This window comes from Neolamprologus brichardi, chromosome 23 (assembly GCF_056152115.1).
Source record: "Neolamprologus brichardi isolate AB-2024 chromosome 23, ASM5615211v1, whole genome shotgun sequence".
In the NCBI taxonomy this organism is placed as follows: domain Eukaryota; kingdom Metazoa; phylum Chordata; class Actinopteri; order Cichliformes; family Cichlidae; genus Neolamprologus; species Neolamprologus brichardi.
In genome coordinates this window covers 23,272,449-23,286,239 of record NC_142125.1, presented here as the reverse complement: position 1 = coordinate 23,286,239, position 13,791 = coordinate 23,272,449, and the positions used below count along the sequence as shown (strand labels likewise).

Genomic DNA, 13,791 nt, shown 5'->3' with positions numbered 1-13,791 from the left:
CTTTTATTAGTGTCCTTCATGCTGTTAAATTAGGGCCGAGCAGCTACTGAAGCCTAACAAAGTTATAAGAGGAGAGAAAAGGAAATAAGTCAGAGGTTGTCAAGGAAGCAATTTCCATCATGTGTGAATTACACCCACAACATCTCCAGGAGGCGCGGCAGTAAATTCAAGCCCAGACCTCGCTCGTCTGCGCTGTCTCTGGGCTCTCATCGCACCTGATCGACATTAGATTTACACCACGCTGCATGTCAGGCAGCGATTTCCCAAATTTATCATCAATCTCAACAAAACAGCTAATGGGGCAGGCGACTCTGTAGGTCTGAAAAATTAATTACCACCAAAAACCCACAGTGCAGCGTTTGTCAGAGCGAACAGCTAACTGCTAACTTTATAAACGTGTTCATTATTTTACATCACTACCATCTATACGTCCTCCTCACTAAACCTGCTCTGTCGGTTTGAATGTGCACCTGTTTATCTGCATTTGTGGTGTATTATTGTAATGTATGGACAACTTATGTGTTTTTGAGCTGAGGATGAAGAAAACATCCAGCTGCTTATGCAACAGAGCGATAACGTGTGTGTGTGTGTGTGTGTGTGTGTGTGCGCGCGCGCGCAATCACTTATGGGTGAGTGCTGCTCAGCTTGTCATACATGATTGTTAATGAGGTTTGGACAAACGAGACTACATCTTTAGCAGAGACTCACATGAGTAAAACATGATTATGTAACATAAATAATGTGAGAACAATACTGCACATCCTCTATAAGAGTTCAGGTCAATCGCTGTTACTGGAGCACAGAGACTTCCAGTGGATAAGGGGGCTTCAAAACATGGGCAAAATGGGTATGTGGACACCTCAGCATTAAGCCTTTATTCTATATCATGTTGAAAATAAGCAGCTACCTCCGGAGTTGAAAGTAGATGCAAAAGCTGCAGTTCCTCCAGTGTCCACTTGAGGGTGCCTTGAAAAGTGAGCCAGTCTATGGGGACTATGTTTACAGTCAAAAACTTCAAAAAGTTACAGTAAGTATTTTTTTTTAGGTTATTTAATATAAAAAAAACCCCCATTGTACTCATAAATATACACTGATGAGTATTTAATTGCATCTTCCAGCAAACTGATTCATTCTCATGAACTCAGAATTAATCCATTCAAAATATGTAGGTTTGTGGAGATGAACATCGCCATTTTCCGCTAATCACACTTTATATATGTGGATAGAAACCAGACACATATATGTAGTACACCTTATCAGCATTACAAAGTGTTTCCCACACAATTTTAAGTTTTCAATTTAAAATGGAAGGGTTAACAAAATACACCCTTTGAATGCACACTGCAATTTGCTGTCATCTAGTGGTGAGATATTACACAGTGTACCCTTTAAAGTTTAAATTTATGCAAAATTACGGGCATCACCACAAGGTAGCTCTGTTTGTTTTGTTCAGGTAGATTTTATTTGACTTGTATTTGTATTTGTATTTGTACTTGTACTTGTATTTGTATTTGTACTTGTACTTGTACTTGTACTGTACTTATTTTAACTTCTGGGGCAGCTGGGGGTGGATTCCAACTGTTGGTAGCTTCCAGCCAAGTCTTATTTGCTTCCTCATATTTAGATGTTGGCCATTATGGTGGTGGAGTGGTGAGCACGATTACTTCACAGCAATAAGGTCCTGGGCTCCAATCTACTTGCCAACTGGAGCCTGTCTACATCGAGTGTGCATGGGAATTTTCTGGGTCCTCTGGCTTCCTCCCACACTCCAAAGATGTACATGTTAGGCTAACTGGAGATTCTAAATTGGCTGAGAACATGAATGGTTTTTATCTCTCTGTTTTAGCCCTGTGACAGACAGGTTATCTGTCCACAGTGTGCCCTGCCTCTCGCTCCATGACAGCTGGGATAGGCTCCAGCCCCCTTGCAGTCCTGGATTGTATAAGCAGTTTAAAAGGTGGATGGCTGTTAAGATGGTTTCTTTTGGAGATTAGAGTCTAGGCAGACCTTTGACGTTATTGCTGCTGGGTTTTTGTGACGCAGGAAACTAGCCTCTAATTCAACATGGAGAATAGTCGTAATGAGGGGTTGTTCTCAAAGCTCTTCTTCTTGAATATATACGAACTCCTGCCATTTTCTTCTTTCTCTAAAATTTAAAAGGACAAGGGGAAGGTCAGTGATGACCAGTGACTCCTAGCTTGCGCTGTTGGTATTTATTTTTTTAAACAATAAGCTCTAAAATATCTTTATAAATTATTTTTTACTCATTATCAGGTGAAACATGCCATGCAAGTTGTATATATATATAATTCAATACATATCAGACCATTTAAATACTGAATTTGACTTCATGGGGAAAATATCTGGTTGTTTGCATGCTAAATGCTATTGAGTGATCCACAGCAAGTTGTTAAAAGTGTGTTTTTTTGTCATAAGTGTTTTCAGGCCCATCTTTGCCCACTATTAGTAACAAAGAGGTAACAAAAGCAGTAAGTTTCCAGCACCAAAACGAAGAGGTGAGCAGCAGGGGCTCAGTAAATAGAGCAGATCATCAACTAATCAGAAAGTCAGTGGTTGAAAAAACGATCCAGCTCCTCTAGTCTGTATGTTAAAGGTGAGTTCAATGTAGCTGCACGGTGTGTTCATTTTCCAGCTTTGGCATTTTTCTTTTCAAAAAACAGAGATAATTGTAGCCACTTGCAGTTGGATCAAACCAGCAATATTACGTATTTATGCTAAAAATGGTTGCATCTATTCATTGTTTGTCTTCTCTAACAATGTGAATGCACATTAGCTTTTTTACGCTGCATTAGAGCACATTCAGCTGGAAAGCTGCCTCTGCTCGTATAGCAGTGAGTGAGTGATTGCCGCTCCTGCAATCAGCCACAAATTCACTCTAAATGAGTTTCAGGAGCTTGTGAAGAGGGAAGGCGAGGGAGGCACAGCTGCTTCTGGTTCAGTGTGGTTAACATGTGAAGCAGAGTGATTTTTCAAGAAATTCAAATCAGAAGTTTACACCATTTTTATTCTGACTGAAACAACTAAAGAAACTTTGAGTAAGAGCTTTTTTTTATTCTTTATTAATTCAGGCTGTCATCAGTTCACTTCATCTCTCCATAAAAGTAAAACCATCTTTTAAATTTAAACTTGTGACCTGTCAAAACTCAAATGAACGATTAAAGTAAATTTTAAATTAAATTTTATTCCAGATGTAGACGATAGGGACCAGGTCAGCTACCACTCAGAGGCAGTTCCTGTCTTGATATAATTACTTTGGTGCCTCAAGATGGAAAGTTAAGTTGGTCAAGTTGGGAATTACATGCAATTCTTGAAAACTGTCGGTACCGTTTGTGGCATTACAGCTATTAATTGTAATAAACTGGGGACATTTGCAAATCTGCTGCTGTCTACATAGACAGAAGGTCAACCAGAATCTCAATTATGCCCCAAATTGCTGACTTGAACTAATTTAATTACATGTAATATTTTTGTGTGATTTTGTCACAGAAGTCCAAAGTAAAATGTTAAAATTAATGGAATCTGATCAAGGGAAATTTACTTGATTGTTATATATGTAGTTATATGTAGTGCAGAGTTGCACTCAGACTGATTGCAACATGTTGGCAGTCTGTGCTTATAGGTTAGATAGTTATTTATAAACCTTCAGGTTGCTTCTCACAAAGCGAAGTATGCAACTATTCAGAGGGTGAATGTGTTGCACACTCTCAGACAACCACTATTTTTGTTTTCCTAGTTTCGAAGAGGTTGCCGTCCTGTTTTGACTCCATGGTCATCTCAGCCACAGAACACAGAATCCACTTTAAGGGCACAAAATCATCATCAACCAGCAAACTTCTGAGGGCAACTTTGTCTTTAATGCATTTTGAATGAAGCGCTGGTTCTTTACAGAGTAATGAATACATGGAAAATGTACATTTTAGTCCTCTGTACACTAACAATCCAAGAGTGTGTGCAAGACTAGAAGTTCAGTCAACGTCTTTTTTAAACTTGTAAAATGTCTGAACTAAGTATTCAACCTGGGATCAATCTTCTCATTCTCCTTCCCGATGCCGTCAGCTGGGGCAGCCACATTTATAAAAACTGCCTTTTTTTCCTCCCGTGTCTGACGTATCTTTCTTTGGCTGGTTGGCCAGCAGCGGCTTATCTGTCTGGAACTTGAGGTCCCACAGGACTTGAGCGCTGGAGTGGAGTGTCCCAGTGGGACTTGTGAGCTTTTAACGAGCACAAATGTTCCTGTACACTATTACACAATTACTGTCATGAGGAGCTGGACTGTCCCAGAGCTTCTTTGCACACGTGCACCTTCAGTGCTGCCTCTGTGACACTTACTGTGCTCAGGGCATGAGTTTGCAGCCATGATCAGAACACTTGCCTTTTCTTGCTACTGGTAGGACTTCTTGAAGTCAGCCTCTTACTTTATCTGTTTATGGTACATGAAGAGGTTTGGTCTTCGTGGTGTTAGCACTTACCCCTCATCACTTGTCTTCTTGTCCACATGTTCTTGTTGTCTTGGTTCTGCACTTTGTCTGGAACCTTCCACATACTGAGTTTAAAATTTTTATGGTAATTTAAATTTTTTTTAGCAAGATAACAGACAATCACATGAACTGAACTTGGGCTTTATTGTGGTATCTTGTGGTCTGTATCTAATTCTGAGTGTACTGTTTTTTTAAAAACATGTTTTCCTGGCTCTTTTATGTCTTACGTATTTTTCTCTCCATTTTCAGATTCCCAGGTGGTTTACAGGAACCGAGATGGAGATGTCATCAAGTTTGACTTTGTCCTGAATGACACACACGTTCTCCTCAGCAACAGCATATTTGTGAGTGTTTTTACACTTTCTTTATTTAAACATATTAAATATTCCAATACACACCCATGCGCCTGAGCTGTTATATTCTATGAATGCCATTTTACTTCACTGTTAGGTGATTGCCAAGGAATGTGATGTGTGAATATACATACTAGTGTATAGAGCAGGGCGATATGATCAAAAATATTTATCATAATATACATTTGAAAATTTGCGATAACGATATAACTGACGATATAATTGACACTAGACAAAATACTTTACAACTCCTCAACTTTATTAGTGCAAAAAAAACCCCATCAATCTATTTTCACTTAAACAAGCAGCTGTTTTTTGCATTAAAGTTACATAAAAATTTAACAGTGCAAATGCATATTCTTTGCTGACAGTTTAACCAAAAGGCATTTCCAGTGGAAATTGGCCGACATATTCTCAGCATAACCATGTATAATATCCACAAAAACTAAAAAGAGGTTATACACACACAATACGGTAATATTATGTTGAAGCACAGTACGTATCACTCCGCGAGGCGCCTGCCTACGATAGCCGTAATGCTCCGACAATCCATCAAGCGGTGCGGCTTCGTAGATTAGCAAAGTCGTACTAAAACATTTGACAGATTTTCGAGCGCCGTGTACCACATAACATCATTTCGAGGTCAGTAAACACAACCAGAATTCATACATAAGGCACACGGGATTATAAGGGCACTGTCGATTTTCAGAAAATCAAAGGATTGATTTAAGTGTGCCGTATTTTCCAAACAACACGGTAATAACGACGGCCCGCTAGCATGCTCTACCAAAAATAGTGCTTTGTTGTGTATCTGAGGATGAAAGCTAAACCAGTTCCACACCACTGAAGTTGCAGCATTTTTACAAACCAGTTCTGGTTCATCCGTTTCATTTAACGATCCACTTGACCCTGTGCACGAGAAAATGCTAACTTCTTGGTTTGAGACCGGATGTGGGGTTGTACATTTCCGGTAGCTTTACTTTGCGGTCAATGCTACTGCGAAGATATACTCCAAAATTGATGTCCAAAACTCGAAAACGGAAAGATCGCGTTAAGTTACAAAGAGGAGAAGGTGGGAACACTCACCACTGTTGTGTCATAAAAAATCTAATGATCAGTTTTGACGTTTAAAGAGTTTAGATGATCAGTTGTTTACATCACTCAACACAAGCAGAACTGCATCACTGCAGCAGAAGACACATCGTCCACATTCAGAAGCACATCTCTGTATAGTGACTGGTCTTATGATTTAAACAGGCAAATGTTCAGCATTCAAACTACAGGTGAAGAATAGTCAAACCAGATGTTTCCGTTTTGTCGATATCAGCTAGTCAAGTACACACCTACACAGCATGTTAACAAACCGTGAAAAAAGCCACACAAAAATTGCTGGTAAGGGTTTCTATACATTAGTATTTATGAAGGGTATGTTGTGACTTACCTTCAAAATTACAGCGGTCCCTCGCTATAACGCGGTTCACCTTTCACCTCGCTGTTTCACGGATTTTTTAGTGCAAGTTTGCATGCTTATTTTTACATCACATTGTGTCCTGAGTCCTGATCGCTGCAGACGATCTCCTCCGTGACGTCTCTCCTGTACAGTACAGAATCGCTGCATCGATCGCTGGCAGTGTGACTCTGAAGAGCAGTACTGTATGTCTACGATGTCCACGAAACGTTTTGCACCGTCAAAAAATAAAATTGGCTACTTGATTTCACCTATCACTGGTTATTTTTCGAACATAACACCTGCGATAAACGAGGGACAGCTGAGAAATATAACATTTGAATCCCTTTTCTCTTTTGCCCTGAGGCGCGGGGAAAAAATATCGACAAGTCGATGAACATCATTTACAGATATATTGGGTAAATGCCCGAGACATCTATAGAAATGTAAATCGCCGCTTGATTTATTCATTTGCTTAACTTGTTTTGGACCATAAACAGGATACGAATAGGACACCGGAAACAAAGCTCCCCACAGGAGTTTCCGCACCGGAAGTAGCATATGCTAACGTGCACATAGTCACTTTCGCTCTTCTCATTCTGCGTCGCCGCCATGTGTGTATGTAAACAAAGGCACTGCGCATGCGCGTGTTACCCATATTCTATCGCGATATTTCATTTTACTATCGTTGCCCAAAATTACACCGGTATTACCGTGAACGGCATGATATAGCCCAGCCCTACTAGTGTATGTAAATGAGACACTACTGTTGTGAAAGGAAAATTATACGATGCCTTTTTGAAGGTAAAACGGGAGGTGACAAAACACTGCTAAAAAGAGTAAACATAACATAACAAAGATAAGACATAAACACTTCAAATAGGTCATTTTTGTCATTAGGTAGGTGTTTGACAGGTAACATGATGACATACCATGCAGGTTTTGTGGATATAAATGAGATAATATCATGAACTTTAAATGATATGACACTTTTAGAAGGTGTCATAGGTGCGTAAAGGAAATAAAGGGTAGGTGGTTGCTAGGGAACATGATTATATTATAAGATTTGATATAGATAAGGACCTAATACTTAAGTTTGGTGGACATAAATGAGATCATTTCATTAATTTGAAATGATATAATTGTTTTAGAAGGTGTTCTAGTTGTGTAAAAGCTACAAAGGGGTAATTTTAGTATGTTGGTAGGGTTAGTAATATCTGATTTAGATAAGGACCCAATATTCAAGTTTTGTGAATATAAATTAGTTAATGTTGTAAAATTAAAACGATATAATGGTTTTTAAAAGACTATAAATGGTTGCTTTGCAGAATGATACCATCTTAATATCAGATGTAGATGAAAGCCTTCAGGGGTCAAAGATGTACCTCTATACAAAGTTTGATTACTCAACCTCTGATCATGCACACGTTAAAACACAAATATCATCTTTTAGGACTTAAAGAAAACAGAATTACAGAACTGGCACAGTAAATTAGACACTGGCCTTGCAACCTTACTTCTGTCTAGTCCTCATCACAAAGCTTTCTCTTCTACTGTCTGGCTGCTGGGTCCCCAGAGGCTGCAGGAAACAAGCCTCATCCCTGCTTTATCTGCACAATAAAAATACAGTAGCGTCCTGGTGAAGACGCTAGTTGCCCGTCTGTCTGCACTGCGGACAAACTCTAGCTTTAAGGTTGATCCTCACCTCAACTTACCTGGAAAAGAGGATTTGACATGTAAATTATAATTTTAGATAATTCTCTAAAACCTGATGCGAGCACACAAATGAACATTCATCATGAGTTGTCACACATGTATTACTTCCAGGAATTTTAAATTATTCCAGTGCAGGGCTAAATTGGCTGCTTTCTAATTGCATCATTATAATCCTGTTGGTGCTCCATCATCACAATCATAAACCATTTATTCTCAGCCGCGCTGTCACCAGGAAGCATGTTTCTACATCAACATGCTTAAATGAGTAGCTCCATGATGAAATCAAAAGACAGAGGTGGCCTCGGTGATGAGAAGTCATAGTCTTGACCCATGCTTGGTAGCTGCATAGACAAACAGCTTCAGCATCTAAACCAAGCACTGGCCTGTCTCATTTTTTGCAAATAATTGCAAAAATGACACATAAGGCAAAAAGTGGCACTAGAAATGATGCATGCTGTTTAATTTTTAAGCCTGCCTAATTATTCCGACTCTGCACAATTTTGAAATGCTGTCTATAAAATGTTGGTCTACCACTTCGTATACCAGAAATGTCACAACCTGCTGAGGTTCCCGTGTGATTTTGTGACCTTTATCTGCCACATTAGCTTCTGCCTGCTGCATTAGTTTTCTTTTCTTTTTTTTTCATCATTGTCCTGACCAAAACCTGGAAAAAAGCTGGGGTGACAGCAACCTCCAGATTTTACCTCAACTAGGAAAAATCAGAATTTGACGCTTGACCATAACACCCAACACCCTCCTGTTGGTGGCTCAGCACTCAGCAATTTAATTCTTCCAGCCCTTCTCCTCCCTTTGATACCAGCAAGAGGCTCTTTCTGCTGCTTCCCTAATCCTGCACACAGCTGTCTTCAATTCATTCCCTTTTTACCCCACTTCTACAGAAAACAGCTGTACTTGCCAACCTCTCTGTCTGCACTCTTTGATGATGTCTTGGTATTTATTTATTTTAGGGTTTTCCTTTCCTGAGCCTCATCACAGCCTTCTTCCAGTGGCACAGTAAAGTCCATAAAGATGACCACCTTAACCTGGTCTGATTGTGTTGGCAGAGGTCTGAAAACAGCTGTGTGTTTGGCTGATAGAGTTTGGGAGGTTTTGCAAAGAAGAATGGGAGAAACTTCCCAAAAATAGGTGTTCCAAGCTTGTAGCATCAAAAGTCTTGAATACCTATATACATGTTTAGTTTTTTTTATTTTGAATGAAGTTGCAAAAAATTTCAAGCTAACTTTTGTAACGTTGTCATTATGGGTTATTGTGATTGGCAAAATCACAATAACCCACAAAATGAATTGAATCCATTTTGGAATAGAGCTGTAACATGACAAAATGGGAAAGAGGTGAAGCGTTGTAGACTTCAGTGAAGCATCACGATAAGAGCAGAGTCCCAACATTGGTAGGAAGTAGGACAGCAGCCTGGCAGTTGTGGAGATGAAGCAAGTGGAGAGTTGGGTCAAATGGTGAAATATATATCTGCCCTATGGAACTTATGTTTAATCTAAAAAAACAAATACTTAATCTATTTAGGAGGAAGTTTATCTATTAACACTTGGTAACTAACCTTATCGGGATGCAATATTGCCACACAATACCAGTGCTCAATCAATTTTTGTCACCCCACTCCTACCAGTTGTCCACTCCTGCCTCCTGAGTGCTTGAGCTCTCTGTTATCATTTTTTTTGTTATTGTTTGCTTGCTTGTTATAAATGTGGACTGAGCAAAAAACATTAAAAAATCTTCTCCTCTTCATCTATTTCTTTTTTTTCAATCAGGTTTCTTTCAAGGTGGCAAAGTACTCCCTGTCTGCAGATCTAAAGTATGCGCTCTTTGCCTATGACGTCAAACGGGTGAGTTTTACATTAAAATGCATCCACAACCCACTATGATAAATCAAAATCCCCTGAACATCACATAAAAAGAGCAAACAGAACAGATGGTTCATTTTTTATTTGCTTCCTCGTGAGCACACACCCTGCGGCAGGAGTTCATCCTCACTGTCACAAACCTTTTGTTTCATTTCCAGCCAGGACGGTACTGACACTGTGCTGTGAAATACCGAGGCTGCTTTCATTCACTTACATGCACGCAGCAACCTGATGTTTTTATTGCTAATCATGCTGTTTTGTTCTCAGACGAACTGTTTTTCAAACCCATAAAAAAATGGAAGCGACATAAATTAAAAGCATTCACTTTGGACTGAGCATACACCAGCTGATTGCAAAACACAATACTTACCGCGCTGCACGTACCCACCGTTTCTCTGTGAATATAAAGAGCAGCACCTGTGCTGAGCAGGTGTGTGTTTATTTGCTGTGAGGCTGTGTGCCTCTGCCCTTCCTGTGCATTTTCACTCTGTCTCTCAGTATTTTTTGTGTTTTTCTGTTTGTTAGCGGTCAGTCATCCACCACGAGGCTCTCCTCCCCTCACAGGTTTTCCATTGATTTTTAGATTTGTTTGCAAACCGATGCATCCAGGCTTTAGAAAGTCTGCAGCAACTGAAAAACTCTGAGGTGAATGTTTGTACATCCTGCACTGGGGTCTGCAACACCAGTTTAAAGGCCTCTCAGCAGGATGTTTGTTACCATAAAAAAACACACCTTGGAACATCTTCTGTTTATATAGAAACATGTAAATAGCTTTATTTTCAATGAGCTTTACGTTTTTAATATACCCTCCACTTATCGCACCCCTGTTTACCATCTACTGCAACATGATATCCCCTTAAGTACAATTAAAGCCTCTTCCTGAGGTTTTTAGTTGAATTTTTTCCAGTTCAAGTTTGTTTTATTCCTTAGTTAATATTCCAATATTTATATTAAGCTTGGATTACATAGTGAGGGCATACTTAATATATTCAGATACATGTTGCTGTAAGAGGAGTCTTCTGACTTTAAAGGCAGTTTTGGGGGAAATTAAATCAGAAAACCTAAAGTGTGGTTTGTGGTTTCCAGTGAATTAAATCCTTCATGCAACTTTAAAGGGCCAAAATTGCACAAACAACATGATTTAATCTCCTGTATTTTTCCAGTATTTGAGAATTTTAAATTCCTACCTCAAGAGCAAGCAGCTTTTAAGTGATGGATTTGAGGGCCAAAAACACAAAAGATAAGTGTCAGGAGAGAGATCTGGACTAGGAGTCAAACTGCCGGTGTTACAGTTTAACAGCAAATGTCTAACAACCCAAGCCTCCACTGCTTTACAGTCAGCATTTATAAATGTGGCACATGATGTGAAGTGGTATCTAAAATGTTGTAACAAAGAGTGAAAAAACATTTACTACTTTCCTTGTTCAAGTTGTCAAATTTGCATTTTTATGTGTTTTTGTGACAATTTCATGCCCCCAACTTTGTGGCAACAGTTTAGGGTTGGCCCCTTCTTTTTGCAGCATGCACACCAGTGCACAAATCAAGGTCCATAAAGACATGGACTGATGTCACAAATGTGCTTCTGGAAGAACCGGTCAAAAATTCCCAGAAGAGCTGAAGCTGTTATAGCTGCAAATGGTGGACTGACCTATCAAACCCTATGGATTAAGAATGGGGCGTCACTCATGTTCATACATGTTTGAAGACAAACAAACTAATACTTTTGGCTGTATAGTTTAAGTCCATTCTCACTGCTTCCATTGTAATTAAGTGAGTAAATAGCAGCCTGGTGGTGCCAATCAAATGGACTTGATTAGTTGATGATCAGCAAGTATGAGCACCTCTATAAAAGCAGAACTTTTGGCATTTTGCATACTCAGAAAAACTGCCAAAAACCCAAGAACTACACCTCAGACTCTACAGGCCTTAATTAGCATGTTAAATGTTAAATCTCAGGAGAGTACAATTAAAAAAGACTGAACAAGTGTGACTTGTTTGGGAAGATTGCCTGAAAAAAACCTCCTCTCTATAAAAAGAACATGGCAACACAGCTTAGGTCTGCAAAGCTACATCTGAACAAACCACAAGACTTCCATAACAATGTCTTTTGGACAGATGAGATCAAACTGGAGTTGTTTGATGATAATGCACAAAACTAGACCCAACATCAGCAAAAATACCTCATGCCATCTGTCAGCACGTGGTGGTGGGGTGTTGATTTGGGCTTGTTTTGCAGCCACAGGACCTGGACAGCTTGCAGTCATTGAGTCGACCCTGAACAACACGTATACCAAAGTATGCTAGAGTCAGATGTGGGGCAAGTTGAACAGCTAAAGCTTGGACCAAACTGAGTCATGCAACAGGACAATGATCCCAAGCACAGCGACAAAAAGCAATGGGTGAAAAAAAAATTCAAGATGCTACAGTGACCAGTCGAACTTCAGACTTCAACCTGATTGAAATCCTTTGATCTGATATCCTTAAGAGAGCTGTGCATAAATGAAACCTTGCAAACTCGATTGAACCGAAGCAACATTATAAAGATGAATGGACCAAAATTCCTTCACAACATTGTAGAGATTGATAAAGTTAGGCAGAAAACAATTATTTCAAATTTTTGCTGCTATAGGTGGTTCTACACTTTTCACACTTGCTTAGTTTATTTCATCACATTCATTTGTTGGGTGGGTGGAATCGATGGATCGGGTAACATTATTCCTAACTTAAAATTGTTGAACAAAGCCTACAGTAAGAGGCAGTACCCCCAGTACTTCTGATAAAATACAGTATACCCAAATTTGCATGATTCGTTTCCCATTGACTTGAAGTGAACCTGGGGGCCAGTCCACTGGCCAGTGGTAATTCATGAATATGCAGATGTTCTGTAAATAGCTTCTAAAAATCCTGCTCGAGGACAAGAGGGGAATCTGGGCTGTAAGGAGAGATTGATGAAGATAGATTGAGACAGCTTTTGCTGAGCAAAATGTCAGTATGATCAATATTTGTAAGAAAAAACAAAACACAAGACAAATAGTGCAATAACACAAGATATTTAAGCCAGAATGGATGACGTGACAGTTCATAGCATCATTGGGTCGATAAAGATGACTTTACTGAAGCATTTGTAAACATACATCATTTTAAGCATCATAGCGAAGGTCAGTCAGTCAGCCGCAATCTGTGAAAAGCAGATTAATCTGTAAAGCACAACTCGTCCAGTTTCCTTGGTATCGTTTGATAAAGATGTGTTACACCTATTCCACTCGTCAAGATCGTTTTTGTCATTATGACCACATGAACACATGTGTGTTAGTATGTAAAAAAGAGCCTGCTTTTATTTTGACCGCTGTGTCCTGAAATCCTCCTATTTAATAGAAGTTAAGTACAAATCCTTGGAGTGTATTATAACCCTTAAGTTTTACACTTGCATATTTTGCCAGCAAGCTAGGTTTTGTTAAGTGTGTTATTAGAAAAAGAGCCAAGTGCAAAGAGAAGAATTTTAAGCTGCTTAATGAGAGAAAAATCAAAACAACTAACACTGAAAAAGACTGTTATAACCTGTTTCTACCAGAAACACACAAAAAACATGATGTCCATAACTCAAATGTTTGGGCTAGCAATTTAAAATTAGAATAATACACAATGGGAATACAAAAGGAATAAACAAGCGCTTGGGGGTGGCTGTGGCTCAGGTGGTAGAGCAGTTCAGCTACTGGTTGGAAGGTTGGTGGTTCAATTCTTGGCTTCCCCAGTCTGCATGCCAAATATCCTTGGGCAAGATACTAACCCCAAATTGCCCTCCGATGCGTTCATTGGAGTGTGAATGTAGTTTAGTTTGCACTTGTGTTTAGAAGTGCTTGTATGAGTGGGTGCGAATGAGGCATGTTGTATACAGCTTT

At 39.3% G+C, this 13,791-nt stretch overlaps 1 protein-coding gene across 2 annotated transcripts in view; it reads left to right on the top strand.

Annotated features, from left to right (window-relative positions):
- LOC102785397 (inactive dipeptidyl peptidase 10-like) overlaps positions 1-13,791 on the top strand; it is a 112,017-nt gene that overhangs the window by 64,518 nt on the left and 33,708 nt on the right. For both annotated transcript variants that reach the window (XM_087835833.1, XM_087835834.1), the window contains exons 4-5: positions 4,749-4,843; positions 9,800-9,874. In XM_087835833.1, coding sequence (XP_087691959.1) covers positions 4,749-4,843; positions 9,800-9,874 — 170 coding nt within the window. The remainder of the gene's footprint in view (positions 1-4,748; positions 4,844-9,799; positions 9,875-13,791) is intronic.